Raw genomic sequence first — 18,259 nt, forward strand, 5'->3', positions numbered from 1 at the left:
GCTCGGAGGCCCCCCTGGGGGTGGAGGCCCGTTTCAATTGAAACTGGTGAAACCGTAACGTAGCTTCTTCTTCTTTCATATTCGTATGAATATTCGTATGTCACAAAGCCACGCTCTTGTCTCTGGTCCCACGTGGAAGAGGCCAGCTTCTGAAGGAGGTCTGTACAGAGAACAGGTGGGTGATTATGTGGTCAGCTCGCCACACTCGCATGCTGCGCTGTCTGCCAGGCCCCACTCCTTCATGGACGATTTGAAGCGACCAGCCCCAGGATGGAGGCGGTTCAGCAGGGTCCAATGCCAGAGTGGTAGATGTTCTCCTTCGACTCCATGTCCCGGGTCTTGGATATAGCGCTGCAGACGTGTGGGCGGCTCAGCCGACTCCCATTCCCGCTTCCAGGTAGTTGCCAGCCATGCCCTTGTCGACAGGTCCTCATGGATGGACCAGCCATGCCCTTGTCGACAGGTCCTCATGGATGGACCAGCCATGCCCTTGTAGACAGGTCCTCATGGATGGACCAGCCATGCCCTTGTAGACAGGTCCTCATGGATGGACCAGCCATGCCCTTGTAGACCCAGGTCATCATGGATGGACCAGCCATGCCCTTGTAGACAGGTCCTCATGGATGGACCAGCTATGTCCTTGAAGACAGGTCCTCATGGATGGACCAGCCATGCCCTTGTAGACAGGTCCTCAGGAATGGACCAGCCATGCCCTTGTAGACCCAGGTCCTCAGGAATGGACCAGCCATGTCCTTGTAGACAGGTCCTCATGGATGGACCAGCTATGTCCTTGAAGACAGGTCCTCATGGATGGACCAGCTATGTCCTTGAAGACAGGTCCTCATGGATGGACCAGCTATGTCCTTGAAGACAGGTCCTCAGGAATGGACCAGCCATGTCCTTGTAGACCCATGTCCTCATGGATGGACCAGCCATGCCCTTGTAGACAGGTCCTCAGGGATGGACCAGCCATGCCCTTGTAGACCCAGGTCCTCAGGAATGGACCAGCCATGTCCTTGTAGACCCAGGCCCTCATGGATGGACCAACCATGCCCTTGTAGACCCATATCATCAGGAATGGACCAGCCATGCCCTTGTCGACAGGTCCTCATGAATGGAAGCAAGCATCTCCTGTACTGTCCGGTTGAAGGGGTGGCGGGACTTGAGTCTGCATGGGGGTGCTGCCTTAGTTGTAGTTGTGAAATCTAGCAAAGGCCTCCTATGGGCCTCACGATCATTCCTGTGTACTCACGGATGTGTTGTTTTAATGTTCTAGTTGTTTTAACAACATACGCAAGGCCACAGATGGGTTGGATCATGTCAATCATCAATTATGGGCACTAGATTTGCCCGTAAACCTCAAGTTTAGCAGGCATATACAGTAACGGTAATATACAGGTGTGATGGTACAATTCGGGAGTTTACCATGAGTTTGTTGGAAAGTTTCCTGTAATATACACATCCGTATTCCATGCTTTTTTCGCAGTGGTAGATATGCCCAAAGTGTGTTAATGTGGTAGTGTTATTACAATGACCACAGCGGTCATTTCCCTTTGGTATAAGGGGCATGTTTCTGTTTTTTAAATAATTATTTAAATACTTTCTATTCAAAACAAAAATGAAGTCAGATGTAATCTGGAGATGAAGGTCACCTTGTCAGAGCCGTACGTGTGCGGCACATGGTCCTGACTCCTGACACATTTTAAATATGGCTGCTTCCCCCATCTAATCAAAGCCACCAAATTCTAACGGTGTATAGATCTTATCCTGACACCCTGTGGTGTGTGTGTGTCTGTCTCTGTGTGTGTGTCTGTCTCTGTGTGTGTGCATGCGTGCGTGTGTGCGTGCGTGCGTGCGTGCACGCTGCACTTATGTATATAATATCGTGCTAATGAAGGTGTCAAGAATATTTATGTCAAATTTAAAGGGGTTTCATCAGCGTATTCTGCCTGGCATATTTCCATTTATCTGACCTTGGACATGACAAGGCCACAATAAAATGTGTAAGTGGTATAAACGTAGGCCTACTACACATTTAGTTAGCACATGTGAGTGTTTTATGGTGAAACTATTAAAATATACAGTCAATTCAATCAGCCAATAGACTACTAATAAATAACATATAAACTATTATCTTTATTAATATTTTTTTATGGAGTTATGTTTATCCCTCAGTAATATAATGCAGGGGTTCTCAACGTTTTTGTCTGGGGACCTGCAGCGGAAATGCTTTGGCCATGTCTCGCGACCACCCCCAATACAAACTGACTGCAAAAATAACATAATATATCAAAGATTAATACTGAAACCAGACATAATCATTAAGGAAGGTTTATGCATGTACTATGTGTACTATGTAAACTCTTCATTTCCATTTTCCAGCAATTCAGTTGCAAATTAAATAATTTGGGGACCCCCCAAAATCATTTGGTGACCCCCCCCCCCCCCCCCCCCCCCCTCTAGGGGTCGCGGCCCACGGGTTGAGAACCCCTGATATAATACATTAGAATAAATGAAATAGGTCTTCTCTAGACATAGAAGACCCACAAAGCTGAATAGATTTATAGATGATTTACATTGACAAGTGGATGTACTTTAAGGGAAGCTTGACAATATTGTCTTTGCACACATTTTCTCCTAGATGCTTTTGATTGGTGACACTTAAAATAAAATGAGAGAGGGGGGCAAGGGGGAGAAGGAGAGGTTAATGGAAAGAACGGAGAGATTGAGGAAAGAGATAGAGGAAGAGAGCAAAAAATGAGGAGAGAGAGAGAGAGAGAGAACCATGAACCAAAGTAAGGTATTTCAGCTTTCATAGATCTGCAGAACCTTTAGCACATCTCCAGGTCTTATCTATCCATAGACCTTCCCCGAGATCTGTAGATCAAACTACATGTACATCTTCTGGATATCAGATCAAATCCACCTGAACCCTTTTTATTTATTGTCAGACATCCTATAAGAAGCGAGAAAACAACATACGTATGTATACAAAAAGTATGAACCAGAAGCTCTTTGTTGTGTTGTTACAATAATTGTGTCTGTTTCTGGAACTGCTAAAGTTCAAGCTAAAGGAAAATATCCATGGGTGGTGATGATCGAGGTTTCCTCTCCCCAGGCGTTTTGGGCGAGCAATTATCTTTCATTCAATTCACCCTGGCTATTAAAGCCACCGCAGCTTGTGCATTGATGCACAGATCCTAGATCAGTTAGTGACAGCATGCATATGTGATAACAGCTGGTAAGTGTGCTCCTCAAGCACGGGCATGGTCATGTGTAAGCTTTTCAACTAAGCCACATTAAAACATAGCTGTTGTTGTACGTAATTAGTTATCCTAAAACTGTTGCTTTCATATTGAGTGGGCCCAACATTTACATTTGTGAAAATAATAATAAAAATTGCAAAGTGTGGTTGCCGCAGTCGCTTACATAGGCCCCTTCCACTAATATTGTCAGCCAATTACAATGTCACTTTTTGTTATGGGGTAGATTCTGTGCCATTCACAAGATATCTCATGTTTAGAGCTTTACCACAGTGTGCCAAACACGAGAAACACGAGATTCTTTTTTTCTTCTTTTTATGTCTTTATAAACGCTTGTAAAAGATAGATAGGCTCAATTAATGATATGCTTAGTTCCAACATGCTGTGAGTTTCAGTCTTCCTAGCTGCTCTCCCGGCTGTCTCTAAATTCACTTTGTCACTCGATTTGCCACTCGATCTGCCATTCACTTCATGCATGTGCATACCCTCTATTTACACACATAAAAACCCCAGGAAAGTGTTTCTTGTGTCCTAAACATCATTAAAATATGCTCGGGTTGCAAAAGGGGTGAAGTGGCACTTTAAGTAACCTGAAGAAACAACATTGGCTCCACACTGGAGAAAAACCTTACCACTGTAAACAGTGCGACACGAGATTCAATCAGTTAAATACCTTGGACGACACACTGTGGCATATCTACACTGGAGAAAAACCTTTCCACTGTAAACAGTGAGACACGAGATTCAATCAGTTAAATACCTTGGACGACACACTGTGGCATATCTACACTGGAGAAAAACCTTTCCACTGTAAACAGTGCGACAGGAGATTCAATCAGTTAAATACCTTGGACGACACACCGCGGCATATATCCACACTGCAGAAAACCCTTACCACTGTAAACAGTGAGACACGAGATTCAATCAGTTAAATACCTTGGACGACACCCCGCGGCATATATCCACACTGCAGAAAAACATTTCCACTGCAAACGTTGTGATAAGGAATTCTCTGTTATAGAATCCTGAAGACACACCAGAATACCCACACTAGGCAATAACCTTCCTACTGTTTGTAGTTGTTTTTTACGGTATATGTTTAAAGCCCAGGCCACACCGTGATGCAACATCTCCACAAAACATACTATGAATGCACTTGGACTTTAATAAACGCTGAATTATAATTACAATGAGCAGTTTTGTCATTCCGCACGGTGTCAGAGAGTTTGTTTGGTTATTGTCCTGCTCTGTAGTAATGTAGAATAATGGCCAGTGCCTGATCAGCAGACTGTAAACTACTAGGATCAGCAATACTTGCATATTGTGTTGGTTTCATCTCAGGTATAACAATAGACTGTCAGCCTGCTGCAAACATTCTGCTCTGTTTGGCTGGATGCATTACCTTAGAAGACACGCGCGCACGCACGCACGCACGCACGCACACACACACACACACGCAGAATAAAAAGGAGCTCACTGACTTGCTATGCTTTCGCACACCTCGCACGCACGCACGCACGCACGCACGCACGCACGCACGCACGCACGCACGCACGCACGCACGCACACACGCACACACGCACACACACACACACACACACACACACACACACACACACACACACACACACACACACACACACACACACACACACACACACACACACACACACACAGAATAATAAAAAGGAGCTCAGTGACTTGCTATGCTATTGTGGATGCTGCTGCTCATCTCCCTGGTGGAATGTGCAGCCTGTGTGTTCAGAGTATTAAACTAACACTAGGCTGGCGTGTCACCATGGAGGGTCTGCTCAGGTGGCTGCCTGTTGTTACCACTGACTGTGGTGGAAAGGAATCTAAGTACATTTACTTAAATACTGCACGTAAGTACACTTTTGATGTATTTTTACTGGAGTGCAGTGTTGTTTTCGTCAACTAAAGTGTAAAATCAGTCATTACGATGGCATCAAGGCCCGACAAAATACATTTTAGTCGACTAAATCAACTGTAGATTTACTCGACTAAAATCTTATGATATTTAGTCGACTAAAACTAGACTAACACTAAAACATTCCAGGTGACTAAAATGTGACTGAAACTACATGAAAGCTATTCAAGAGACTACGACAAACGTCAAAATTTGCTGCCAAAAACAACGCTGCTGGAGTGTTTCCAATTTCCAGTACTTTTACTTCTACTTGTATATCAGAGGCAAATATTGTACTCATATTGACTCCCCTACAATTATTTGAAAGCTTTAGTTATACTAGTTAGTTTGTACTGTACATTTGGATTAATATTACAAGACATACAGTAACCATCTCTCGCTCTGTATACATTTCGACCATTTGAAAATAGCCGATCTACAAGCTCACAATGCGTCACTGTGCGACACATTGTGAGCTTGTAGATCGGCTATTTTGAAAAGATTGTTATAACTTTGAAAACTTGAAATGAGACATGCTGCACAATGACTACTTTTACTTACCTATAACCTGGAAAGGGTATCAGGCATGAGAAAGCAAAGTTGTTTGTTCAGTAACAGGGGTCTCCCTGTCTCTTCACCTTATTAGTACGTGATACCTATACCAATTTCATCCACTCAGGATACAGAATTGGAATTGAAATACAAAACATTATTTTTATTTTTTTTAGTATCACTTTCAGCACCTTTAATTTGATGATCTTAATAATTACAATTTAGTATGTTGGTGTTCATGTGATCCACTACTTGGAGGGTGTTTAGCTGATATAAGTGTGTGCTGGCGGTGAGGTGTGCCTTCACCGGCCTGGAGGGGCCTTGAATTATATATGAGAGTCAAACTATGGAGTCGATGCTTTCTGCCCACCCGGTCAATACTGTTTCCTCTGAGCCGGCCTGTCTCAATGGATGTCACCTCCAACTGCTGGAGAGAGAGAGAGAGAGAGAGCGAGAGAGCGAGAGAGCGAGAGAGAGAGAGAGAGAGAGAGAGAGACCATAAGATGACGATATATGCATTGACCACTGGACGTATGGCCAGTAAATAAAAATAAAATAAAAATAAAAACTCCATATGCTGAGCGTTCCTCAGCGTATTACCCGCACCGCCACATGGCTGGTGAAACGCTAAATATCTTCTTAAATCGCGCAATTATTGTTTCCATCTGTTGCAGATGTTGTGGGAAAAGAATGTTGTCACTCTGTCGCTTCCTGCTTACGCAGCACGCCGTTTAACCGCTTTCACCTCGCCTACCTTCTTAAAGCCATAGCGCCCTATATCATTTTATCAAGTTTTTTCGCCACTAACAGTGGCGAACAGTCATTTACACCATCCAAGTGTAAACTTAAACAAAAGGTTGGTTAGGCCCTTGGGCCAGGTGGCAACCCAGGCAGGTCCTGCTTGCAGGGAGAACAGAGAGAGTGTGAGCTGGAGCCAGGAGAGCTCCCTATACTCCCCTTAGCCCCATCCACCTCAGGTGAGCACAATTTGGGCTGACGGCCTGCTCCACTCTGCGAATCACAGAGGCTGCATTCTAGCCTACAGTGAGGCAGAGGGGGCAGGGCCGTCACACCCCCCTCCATAAATCCCTTCTACAGTCCAGGGAAGCGGAGAAGAGGCAGGCAGAGAAAGTCCTGGATGGACAACATCAAGGAATGGACTGGCTGCAGCTTCCAGACCCTGCTACGCACAGCTGAAGACCGAGAGTGCTGGAGATACATGCCCTACGTCCCCCTAGGGCATGGGATGAGTAAGAGTAAGTAACATACAGTTCATACATACTGTACATTATGATCCGATTAAAAAAACAGCTACTGTGGAACTCTCCTTTAACTTTTCTCCAGTGCTGCCACTGACTGCTCCTCTATAGAGCGTCGCTCTCCCGCCATAACGACGAGCGGCCCGGGAGAGAATTCCCCATTCATTTAATTTGTCCCATAGACGTTTCAGAAAGTATCTATTTAATGATCTTTAAGCCTCGGACAAAGCCAACTCGGCAGCTGACAAATCATGACAATGAGCACAATTTTTTGGGCAGAACAAATTCAGTCAGACAACTCAAGAAGGATGTAATATATATTTATTGAATATAGATGAGCAATACAATATATTTATTATGGTTTGGCGATGTATTGGATCTGCTTTTTAGGTACTTAGATCAAGCGCATCAGTCCCGACCATAGGGACTCCGAATCCCCCGTACATAAACAGTAGATCCAAAACGACAGGTGGTAGCTGGGGTGGAGGTGGGTGCGCAGCAGGTTTGTATACAGCGGCGCGCTGATACAGCAGCAGCAAGCAAGGTTGTATACTGCAGCGTGCAGGTATACGGTAGCAGCAGCGAGCAAGCAAGCAGGAGGATGAATGCAAACCTCCGGTTAAAGTAGCCGGTATGAAGATGGAGTGAGTGTGTGATTGGCTGAGTGAATCATGTGAATGGGAGCGTGATGCTGAGGCGGTACTGAGGTTCCCTGACTGAACTTGCTCTGTGCATGTCTACGACAGGCACAAATGCTCATTAATTAGAAATAAGAAAAACTCAACAAAAAAAAGTTGTACCCTGCCCTTTTTTGAGGGGTGCTAGCCCCTCCTTAGCCCTGGTCCAGTGCTTACAGCGAGTCTCTCTCACTGACACCCTGCTGGAGTCCCATCCACTGCTCACTAGTAGCTTTTCCCACTGCGTGCGAGGGTTTACAATTCCCCAAAAATAAACAAAAAGACGTAACTATACTCACCAACACAAAGCCTGCTAGACCTTAGTAAAAGTCTATTGTCGAAGCTGGGAAGTGTCTCGGGTCCCCAGCTTCTCTCTAAAATGCACTATTTTAGTCATTAAATAAAATGAATCCAAACAAGATCGGCGCAGGCAAAACCCGGAAATGCCGTAGTAGAAGAAATGACTCTGTCCGGTACATTGCTTTATTAAAATGGCACAAAGTGCATTTTAGAGAGAAGCTGGGGACCTGAGACGCTTCCCAGCTTCGACAATATACTTTTAACATTTGGGTCTAGCAGGCTTTGTGTTGGTGAGTAGTTACGTTGTTTTGTTTATTTTCGGGGAATTGTAAACCCTCGCATGCAGTGGGAAAAGCTGCTAGTGAGCAGTGGATGGGTGTCCGGCAGGGCGTCAGTGAGAGAGACTCGTTGTAAGTGTGGAATCTGGAAACCACAATTTACATTAATATAGCCTAAATAACCATGTTTTAAACTAAAGTGGATCTTTGTCTCTCATGGCCTGAGAGAGTGACATGACATGTTTAGACAGGATGCATGCATGGGCAGCTGAAGGGGGACCCTGTATGCTAATAGATCAGCTCGCTGATAGCAGGCCAGGACACATATTGTGCCTCCCAGCACTGTGCTTCCTTCCTGGTGACCACTACCTTATTTAGACATGTTTGACCATTTGGTACAGGGGGGTTGGGACCACCTTTGCATTTCCCTTTGATGTCTCTGTCTTTGAGTTGTATAAAGTCTACTGAAAATGATTGTAACTGTGGTAGTTGTCTCCGGACGCCGAGAGGCTGATGGAGGATCCATGGGGCCTGCCCCCATGGCTGATGCTATATTCTGAACTCTGCAAATAAAATGGAACTCCGGAACAACTTTCATCTGCCTGTCTCTGCTGTTGACTTCATTCTCCATCCTGAGTATTTTTTAGTCTAAGTCTTTACGTCTGTTTATGCTCTATAGGGAGAGGAAAAGCAGCTCTCTCTTTGTAGAACAATAAACGGCTCTGTGCAGTTTGCAGTGGTGTCGACAGTGTCAAGGAATCCAAACCGGAGAGTTTTCTTCGTCTTAATGTTGTATCAAAGTTTTATTGAAAAAGAGACACTCAGCATACAAGGCAGTTTCGGGGACAATGGCCCACGCATGGAGTCACCGCCCGCGCAAATTCAAATCAGCTGGTACGAGTGAGCACAAAACTTTTCTCCTGCGTGCCAGGGTTTATAAGTGTGGTTAGACCCGCCTCTCTGATCCTGCACACAGAACCCTTCCTCCGGGCTCAGCCAATGTAAACAGCTGAGACAGAGGAAGTTCCGGTGTGGAGGGCGGATTCAACCAGACCCATTTGTCAACCCACACAAGAGATTACATTTTACTGAATTCGTAATCCAAGACAAAACTTTAGTAATTAAGAAATAAGGTACATGTTAACTGAGTCTTGCTTTAAGACTAATTCAAAATAGGATACACAGCTACAAAGAAAATGAAAGTAACTATGCAATGTCTGTCTTCAAATATCATTATGATTCAAACCTTAATACAAACTAAATATGGAACTAAGTGACAGAAAACAAAAGACTAGTTAATGTATTTATAATTAAACTGAAACTTACTGAATGGTTTGTTAATGATTAAAATACTACAGGGCCTAATGGTCTGTTAATGATTAAAATACTGCAGGGCCTATTTAGTGAAATGTATGTTACCATGTTACTTTTACCTCAGGATTTTTAAGACATGGGACACAATTGACAAAGGGAGTGTCAGCTTACATTGGACCAGTTTAAAGATAGTAGCTACTTTCAACAGGTATCCCCACTGTTTGAGGAATTTACAGCTTACCACCCACTGTTTCCAACAGAAGGCCTGAGTTTCACCCCATATAGAAAGACACCCCTAGGTTGTTTTTGGAGAGTCATATAGCTCCAAAATAGAGCTTCTAAAGTTATACGACTCGAGAAAGGACTTCTAAAAGGAACTAACAGATGTTATCTTTTAGTTTACAATGGGTTGGGGTTTCACAAGTCCCAACTTAAAACTGCCTCTTGGTTAGATGTGTCTCAAATAATCATAGTACATATGAGGCTAAAATATCCATCATAAGCACTGGACCAGGGCTAGCCCCTCCTATATACAGCTTTAATGTTTGTGTTGTATGAACAAACATTAAAAATGCCATTGACAATGAACAGAGAATTTACACCATGTGTGTCTGAGCAAATCGGCATCATGTATGTCGGTGGAACCCTTGGCCAATAAGGGACCACCATTCTTGATGATGATGTACAGTACGATGATTAGAGCGCCCCTCATTTCACACAGGTGTGATTTTTTTCCTTATTTTCTTTGTTATTTATAAGATAGCTCGTCATGTGTTTATGGTAATATTATGGTCAGACTATTATGTATTGTCTAATTTTGACAAAAAATGTCCACCACAAGTCAGCATGGCAAGGACATGCAGAGAGGCAGGGGCTGAAATCCCGTAAGTGGGCACTTTTGGACAAAAATAGCGAAAATAGCAGATATAAAAGCTCTCAACGCGTCGCAGCACGACTCGTTGAGAGCTTGTAGATCAGCTATTTTCGGGGCGCAACCCAGCACTCTTTAGCTAGTCGAGGTGTGGTATATGACATGGATTTCTAAACATATTTGTTCAAGTTCAGGAGACTTCGGAGAAGAAAAAAAAATTCTCCTGACCTGAATGCTGCCTTCCGGCATGGCATCATTGGCATGGAAAGGTGTGGCATTTGCAGTTATTTCGCCACAGTAAATGCTGCATTTGTGGTCTTTGATGTCTATGTGTGCACGTCCCTGCTTGGGGTCCTCTTTCTCTCACGTCCACTGACAGCAGTGAAGATGGCCTCTGTTACTGTCCTTCATCTTCACTGACAGCAGTGAAGATGGCCTCCGTTACTGTCCTTCATCTTCACTGACAGCAGTGAAGATGGCCTCCGTTACTGTCCTTCATCTTCACTGACAGCAGTGAAGATGGCCTCCGTTACTGTCCTTCATCTTCACTGACAGCAGTGAAGATGGCCTCCGTTACTGTCCTTCATCTTCACTGACAGCAGTGAAGATGGCCTCTGTTACTGTCCTTCATCTTCACTGACAGCAGTGAAGATGGCCTCTGTTACTGTCTTTCATCTTCACTGACAGCAGTGAAGATGGCCTCTCTCACTCTCCTTCATCTTCTCCAGACAATTTCTATTAGTCGATCTACACCCTGCATCGCTATATTTTGCTGTTATGTAACGTTTTTGGAAATTCTTGCCTTATATAATGACATGCCCAAATTAGAAAAGCCAGGTTGAAGGTGGTGTAGGTGTCAGCCTACAGATCTGCAAAAAATGTGATTGTAACTGTGGCTGTACGGTATAGCATATGCATACGTTTCACATATCTTACAGAGCATATTATATCCACAAATGTTTAATTAGTGTAATTAAACTGCCTTTTGTATACATTTCAATGCTTGCTGGTGGTAAGTGGTGCGTGCGCGCGTGCGTGCGTGCGTGCGTGCGTGCGTGCGTGTGGGAGCAGAGACACAGCAGCAGGGAAATGGGAGATTAAAAAAGTATCTTCCTATTGTAAATCCCATAAGAATTCTACATAAATGGCTTCAAGGTCTGTGCCGCGTCTGAAACAGATCCCTCAGATTATGTGCATATGAAAAAACCTGTGAACTCGGAATGTTATATACAAATAACGGGCTGATAACAATGTCGGAATGTGGAATACAGCACACCCAGCTGGAAAGCTCTGCCTCAGAAGTTAACGTCCTTCATGGAGGCAACTTTGCCATTCTGGACTGCAGCGTTTTGAAGAGGAGAGGAGTGAGGCGAGGGAGAAGAAACGCCAGAAGAGAAAGATGATCACTGCAGCCATGGTCACAACTAATACTGACTTCATATGCCCTCACTGCAATAAACCATGTGGTTCTCGAATTGGACATCACAGTCACCTCAAAACTCACCAGAAGAAGAAGTAGAAGCCATCATCGGATACGATGGACTACCATAAGCATGTGTGTGTGTGTGTGTGTGTGTGTGTGTGTGTGTGTGTGTGTGTGTGTGTGTGTGTGTGTGTGTGTGTGTGTGTGTGTGTGTGTGTGTGTGTGCGTGCGTGCGTGCGTGCGTGCGTGCGTGCGTGCGTGCGTGCGTGCGTGCGTGCGTGCGTGCGTGCGTGCGTGCGTGCGTGTGTGCGTGCCCATATTATAGCCATATATGGAGATCCCTGCCATCAGAGCAAATCAATGTTGATAGACAAGGCCCATATGGAAATCCTCAACATCAGCCTATACGCCCACATATGGACATGCGCGATATGTCACAATACTGTCATCACAGCTGAAAACACACAGTGTCTGCTTGTATGTCATAAATGTTGTTAACATCAGTGGATCTGCAACACTAGCTTAGGGGATATATCCGCAAGATAGAAAGACAACTAAATTGAGTGAGGACAGCAATAACAAATACTTGTATATGATTCAATGTGTAGTCCTATATGTGTAAAATAAACAAAAATACAATTGCTGATTCAAATTAACAAACAAAACAATAATAATTGTGTTAAATTATTTGCACATTGTCATTATTACTTGCACAATTGTGTATACTAGCACTATAGTGGGTACAAGAACTGGCTTCAGACAAGCATAATTACCTAACTAAATTACCTAACCAAACTTTTCTTTTTTAATTTCAGCCATTGGCCAGGTACACTAACACTGTCATAGCTCCTCTGTCCTCTACAAAGAAAGGATTTTCACACCGTATAGCCACTTAAAAGTGCTTTCATTATGAGACCTGAAGGCATTTGGACTGGTATTTTACTGGCTAATCGTGGCCCCTTTTTGTTTTCAGTTGAGGCGAGCTGTGGCGTGGAGAGTAAAGTTACCATTTATATGCCTTCCTAGAAGTACATTTATAACAACGTCAACTCACGTAAGGAAAGCAAAGCTAAATACACGTTTTTACTCGTGGTCAGAACATACGTTCAGGTTCCTTCTAGTATAATAAGGTTGGACATCTACCGTGTAAATTATACTTGAATTAACAACAACTATGAGTGCAATCATTCCACGCATCCAGCAGTTGTCCTCTCGAGTGGTCAGGGTGCTGGGCTGCAATCCGGGTCCAATGACCCTCCAGGGAACCAACACCTATCTGGTGGGCACCGGGGACACCCGGGTGTTGATCGACGCGGGAGAACCCGCCACCCCAGAGTACATCAGCAACCTGAAACTGGCCCTGAGCCAGTTCAGCGCGACCATCCAGGAGGTCATCGTGACCCACTGGCACCACGACCACGCGGGAGGCGTCACCGACATCTGCAGGGACATCGCCGGCTGCTCCCGGGTACGAGTCAGCAAACTGCCTCGCCGCCGTCCTCCCGCCGCCGCCGCCACCGTGGAGAAGTACGGAGACGACGAGGAGTACGCCTACTTGAAGGACGGAGACGTGATCCGCACGGAGGGAGCCACGCTCAAGGTGCTGTCCACGCCGGGGCACACGGACGACCACATGTCCCTGGTGTTGGAGGAGGAGCGGGCGGTGTTCTCTGGGGACTGCGTCCTGGGGGAGGGGACGGCCGTGTTCGAGGACCTGCATGACTACATGGCGTCACTGCAGGTCCTGCTGGACGCCGGGGCCGAGCGAGTGTACCCGGGGCACGGTCCCACGATCGAGAACGCAGACGCTGCGATCAGAGGGTACATCGGCCACCGGACCCTCCGAGAGCAGCAGATTCTGTCGGTCATCCGGGCCGGAGGTGGACGGCGGGCCTTCTCGTCCATGGAGCTGGTCAAAGCGGTCTACGAGGACACCCCCGAACATCTCCACGGAGCGGCGGAGGTCAACCTTATCCATCACTTGAAGAAACTGGAGAAAGACGGCAAGATAGTCCTGGTGGATGATGATGATGATGCTAGACAGCTGAACATGTGGAAGAGCAATGTGTGACACTCTCTCCGCCAAAACCCACTCAAGTGGAATCACGCAAAGTGAAGATTATACTTGTAAGGCATGACTAAATACCATCCCAATATGAAGGACCACCCCGCAAGTGTCATATGACTATGTTGAGGGTGGTCTGTCATATTGGGATGGGGTTGGGATCGATTTACCAAGGCGTAAGTTTTAGGTGTACATTACAAAGCTTATCAAGAAGTGTCACCTTCTCTCCACTATACATTTCCAGTTGTTTCCTTAAGCCCAAACCACACCAACAGGTCGAGACGCAACAACGCGGTTTTAGCGTCCGTCCCAGCGGTGTGATATGTCCTGTTGCACGTCCACACATGGCGCATGTCGACGCAAGTCGACCCAAGCAATTAAATTGGTTCAATTCAATGGTTGCTTGCAACTACATGCGTCTACATGTGTCTACTCTGAGTTGCATGGCGACCCATAGGAGACATTCTTTGAGTGACACGATTAGATTCTAATATCAATGTGATGGTAGGTACGTGGTATTGATAGACAAGGTTTCCAGTCAGTTTACACTGCGCAAAAAGCATGGAATACGGATGTGTATATTACGGGACACTACCGTAAAACTTTCCAGCAGACTCTGGTAAACTGCCGAATTGTACCATCACAATCACACCTGTATATTACCATATATTAACTGTATATGCCCGCTAAACGTGAGGTTTATGGGCAAAATACAGTGCCCATAATTGCCCGTTAACTCCTCTTTTCACGCAGTGTTATATTTATCTGTTTGCCAGAGAAGTTTTCATCTCACAAAGTTTTCCACTTAACATCAGGTGATGCATTGGACGCACACCTAGCGGATTTCAGTTTCCCTTTATTGGCCTTTGCTCCACACGAGAAAAGTGTGGTTGGTGTCCAGTGTCACCTACTATACAGTCGGCTACTACTACATATGGCCCTATAAATGCATAAATATAATGTACTACCACGTGTTCTTCTTGCTTACTGTAAATCGCTTTGGATTAAGAGCGTCTGCTATTAAAATGCCTAAATTGTATAATCCAGTGAGGTCCGTGTTGACACAATATAGTGGGTATGTGACAATAATTTATTTTTACATTTGTCAGGTTTTTGAATAGATAAATAGAATTGCAAATAAATATTACATCATTGTGTCGTAATTGTCTGCATCGTTGTGAGTACAAAAAGGAGAGCCGGACGATGGTTCTTTGCCTCGCAATGCGTGTAGTGTTGATGATGATTGCGGAACTTTTCCCTAATGGTGATAACATCTTAAAACATCATCATATGCTCCAGACAGCCCCCTGCACCGCGGTTCACGATGGACGAGCAGAATTTCACCAACATTCATGGTAAAAGGATCTCTCTGGACTGTCGGAGTCACTCCACTTTCTGCAGGGAGTTCACTGTGAGTTACCCCAAAAAGTCCATCACAAGGGCGATGGTCTCCACATGTTCTGTGTGGCTTCTGGCATTCCTGGCATGTGCGGTGTTCTTCACACAAATCACTGCGGTGCTGCCCAGTGCCACCCTGATCGCCCTGGCGGGATTGATGGTTTACTTCCACTTTGTGAAGATTGACCGTGAGTCCGTGCTGCTAATCGGCTCGCTGGGCGTTCAGCTTTCACACAGCTACGTCTGTGGACGGGAGAGCGTCACTTTCGTTGAGATGAGCAAGATCAAGGACATCGTCATCAATGAAGCCATTTACATGCATCGAATCATCTACTATCTGTGCATATTGCTGAAGGACCCTGCAGACCCCAGTGGAGTGGCGGGCGTCGTCCCACTGTTTCAGAGCTCAAAGCCAAGGTTAAGCTGCTTGGGAAAAGTTTACAAAGGCTGTCAGGAGATCCTGTCTGATGATGGTGCAATGCACGGACGAGCTGACACCGACTCGGGACTCCTGGATAGCCGCCCCGTTGTCCCAACGCTTCAGAGCTCAAAGCCAAGGTTAAGCTGCTTGGAAAAAGTTTATCAAAGCTATCAGGAGATCGTGTCTGATGATGGTGCAATGCACGGACGAGCTGACACCGACGCGGGACTCCTGGGTTGCCGCCCTCCACTCCCCCCCTCTCCTGTCCAGCATCAAGGTCTGGAGCTCTGCGGTGCTGCTAGCTCCACTGTCGCGCCGCAGTGTGTCGACGTAGGTGATGCGCCTCCTTCCCTTCCCAGCTGTGCCTCGGGTCGGCTCCCACCACGTCAGTTTGCTCGTCATCACTTCCAGGTCCCTGGCGTACTACCCCGCCAGCCTCATCCTTCTCTCCCGGACTTCGTCCGTGACCTGCGGAAAGCCCCTGTACAGGTCCACATTGCTGACGCGGTCCTCCCACGTAACATTAAGTGCCATTCATAGCATTCTTGTGTAGATGCCACGTGTCATCCAGCACCTTTTTCCTGCTTCGCTATGAAACTGTACTCTGGAATATCAGCTGTAGCTGACTTCCAGGTCTGTTAACATGGACTCCTTTCTGGCTGTGGTTATGACCAACGACTCGCCGACATGTTGGACAGATGAGAACAAGCCAAGCTCAGCGTCCACAATCCAAAGATGTTCAACAGGCCCAGAGATCCCCGGCAAGTGTGTAGAAGACATGTTGCCATGCATGAGCAGAAGGGTGAGAGAAACTGTCATGATGCTTATTTTTCTCCATTTACTACTAACAATACTGTGGTTACCAGTACTACCACTATACTTCCAGGATTACTACAGCTCTAGTATTACTACTTCCCTTTACAAATACTCCTGATCCCCACTACACTTCAGCTCCCTTGGTTACTATTATAATACTTCCTGGGGTCCACATAAAATCATACTAACTTGGACAGCATACAGACATACCAAAATCAACATAGATATTCTCCGGGTTACTTCATTTAAATGAAACTAAGTCACACGACAGAGGCAAATGTTATCAAAAACTGATTTGTTGAAATCCCCCCCCCCCCCCCCCCCCCAAACAACCATCATGACAGGTGGCAGAATTCCTGTTATGTGGTCGCATTTAGTCATTGAGTGAACGTCAAGGTATTTGCCTCTTATTTGTTTAATGAGTGTAGGTAATAAGTTCCACTGCAGGCTGGATGCCAGGTTTTAGCTAGACGATCAGGTTAACAACATAAATTCAGGGGGTTCTGCTTTACAAAATGACAACCATGTGGCTGTTTTATAGAAAATGGAATGGAAGTCATTCAGGCCTCCTGAGAAATGTAGGCTATGTACAGTGCACATTACAATATGTAGAATGCTTGTCACTCTGTCACACTATAATATAACCTTTTCTTTCCATTCTGTTTGTGCATTTGCAAAGACCCATACAAAGGAGGAAGAAGAATCAGATCAGCAGAGACTTCCGTGGACACAGACCTTACAGTGTAAGGAAACAAATATAGGATCATGATAATGCAGTTTGTTTCACCTACAAAATTATTACAATGGTTACAGTAATATGAGTAATTTATTGACTTAAGACTGTAGTGCAATTATAAGTGACAGAGAAATTGTCATCACAATTTCATTGACACAACCTTGTTGCATGGAGGGAGGGCAGAAGACAGCCATGCAACAAGGTTGTGTCATCAAACCACGTGACTATCCCATTGGAAATGCATTGCGAGCCGTGCGTCTTATACTGTATGTGAATGAGGCCTCTCTCTCTCTCTCTCTCTCTCTCCATGCAGTGATATAGCCAGTAAGCTGTAGTACATATAGTATAAGTAGTATACTTTACATAAGCTGTATTAGTTTCTCCTGAGCAATTTTAATCCATCCAAGGGTTTCTTTTTCAGTATTACACCCATTACATCCTTATACAGAAGAAGCCCCATTTCAGTTCACTGAGGGTAGTATTTGCATTTATCCACAGTATAATATAATGGAAATTGTACATGCACTTTAGCTTGTCGAGCGTGTTGCCAGTGGAGGAGATGTTTGTGCTTAGTTGACAGTGACACGTAAAAAACTCATATTAAGTAACCAACCTTTTAACAATCGTGGTCACATTTATTTTAGCTGGACGTGTATCCTGTTGATGGAACATTTTGAAACCAAAGGGGTATACTCCTTTTAGAAATGCAGAAAAGTCTGAACCTTTCGTGTGTGTGTGTGTGTGTGTGTGTGTGTGTGTGTGTGTGTGTGTGTGTGTGTGTGTGTGTGTGTGTGTGTGTGTGTGTGTGTGTGTGTGTGTGTCAGCTATGCAAGGTATTGGTATTAAGCTTAAACCAATGTATGACCTCACACCCGATGAACGATACAGTTCTGGTATAATGAGTACACAGTCACTACAGGTTGTCCTTGAAGAGATGAATGGATGTTCAATAACCTTTT

General features: G+C 45.1%; 1 protein-coding gene across 1 annotated transcript; it reads left to right on the top strand.

The window, feature by feature from the left end:
• Positions 1-13,038: 13,038 nt before the first annotated feature.
• Positions 13,039-13,935, top strand: LOC306919707 (endoribonuclease LACTB2-like; the record flags this gene model as incomplete). The annotated part of the gene is made up of 1 exon (XM_079496261.1): positions 13,039-13,935. The coding sequence occupies one exon, from the start codon at positions 13,039-13,041 to the stop codon at positions 13,933-13,935; it is 897 nt and encodes a 298-aa protein (XP_079352387.1).
• Between the last annotated feature and the right edge of the window lie 4,324 nt (positions 13,936-18,259).

Source organism: Electrona antarctica (assembly GCF_951216825.1).
Source record: "Electrona antarctica genome assembly, chromosome: 3".
Lineage (NCBI taxonomy): Eukaryota > Metazoa > Chordata > Actinopteri > Myctophiformes > Myctophidae > Electrona > Electrona antarctica.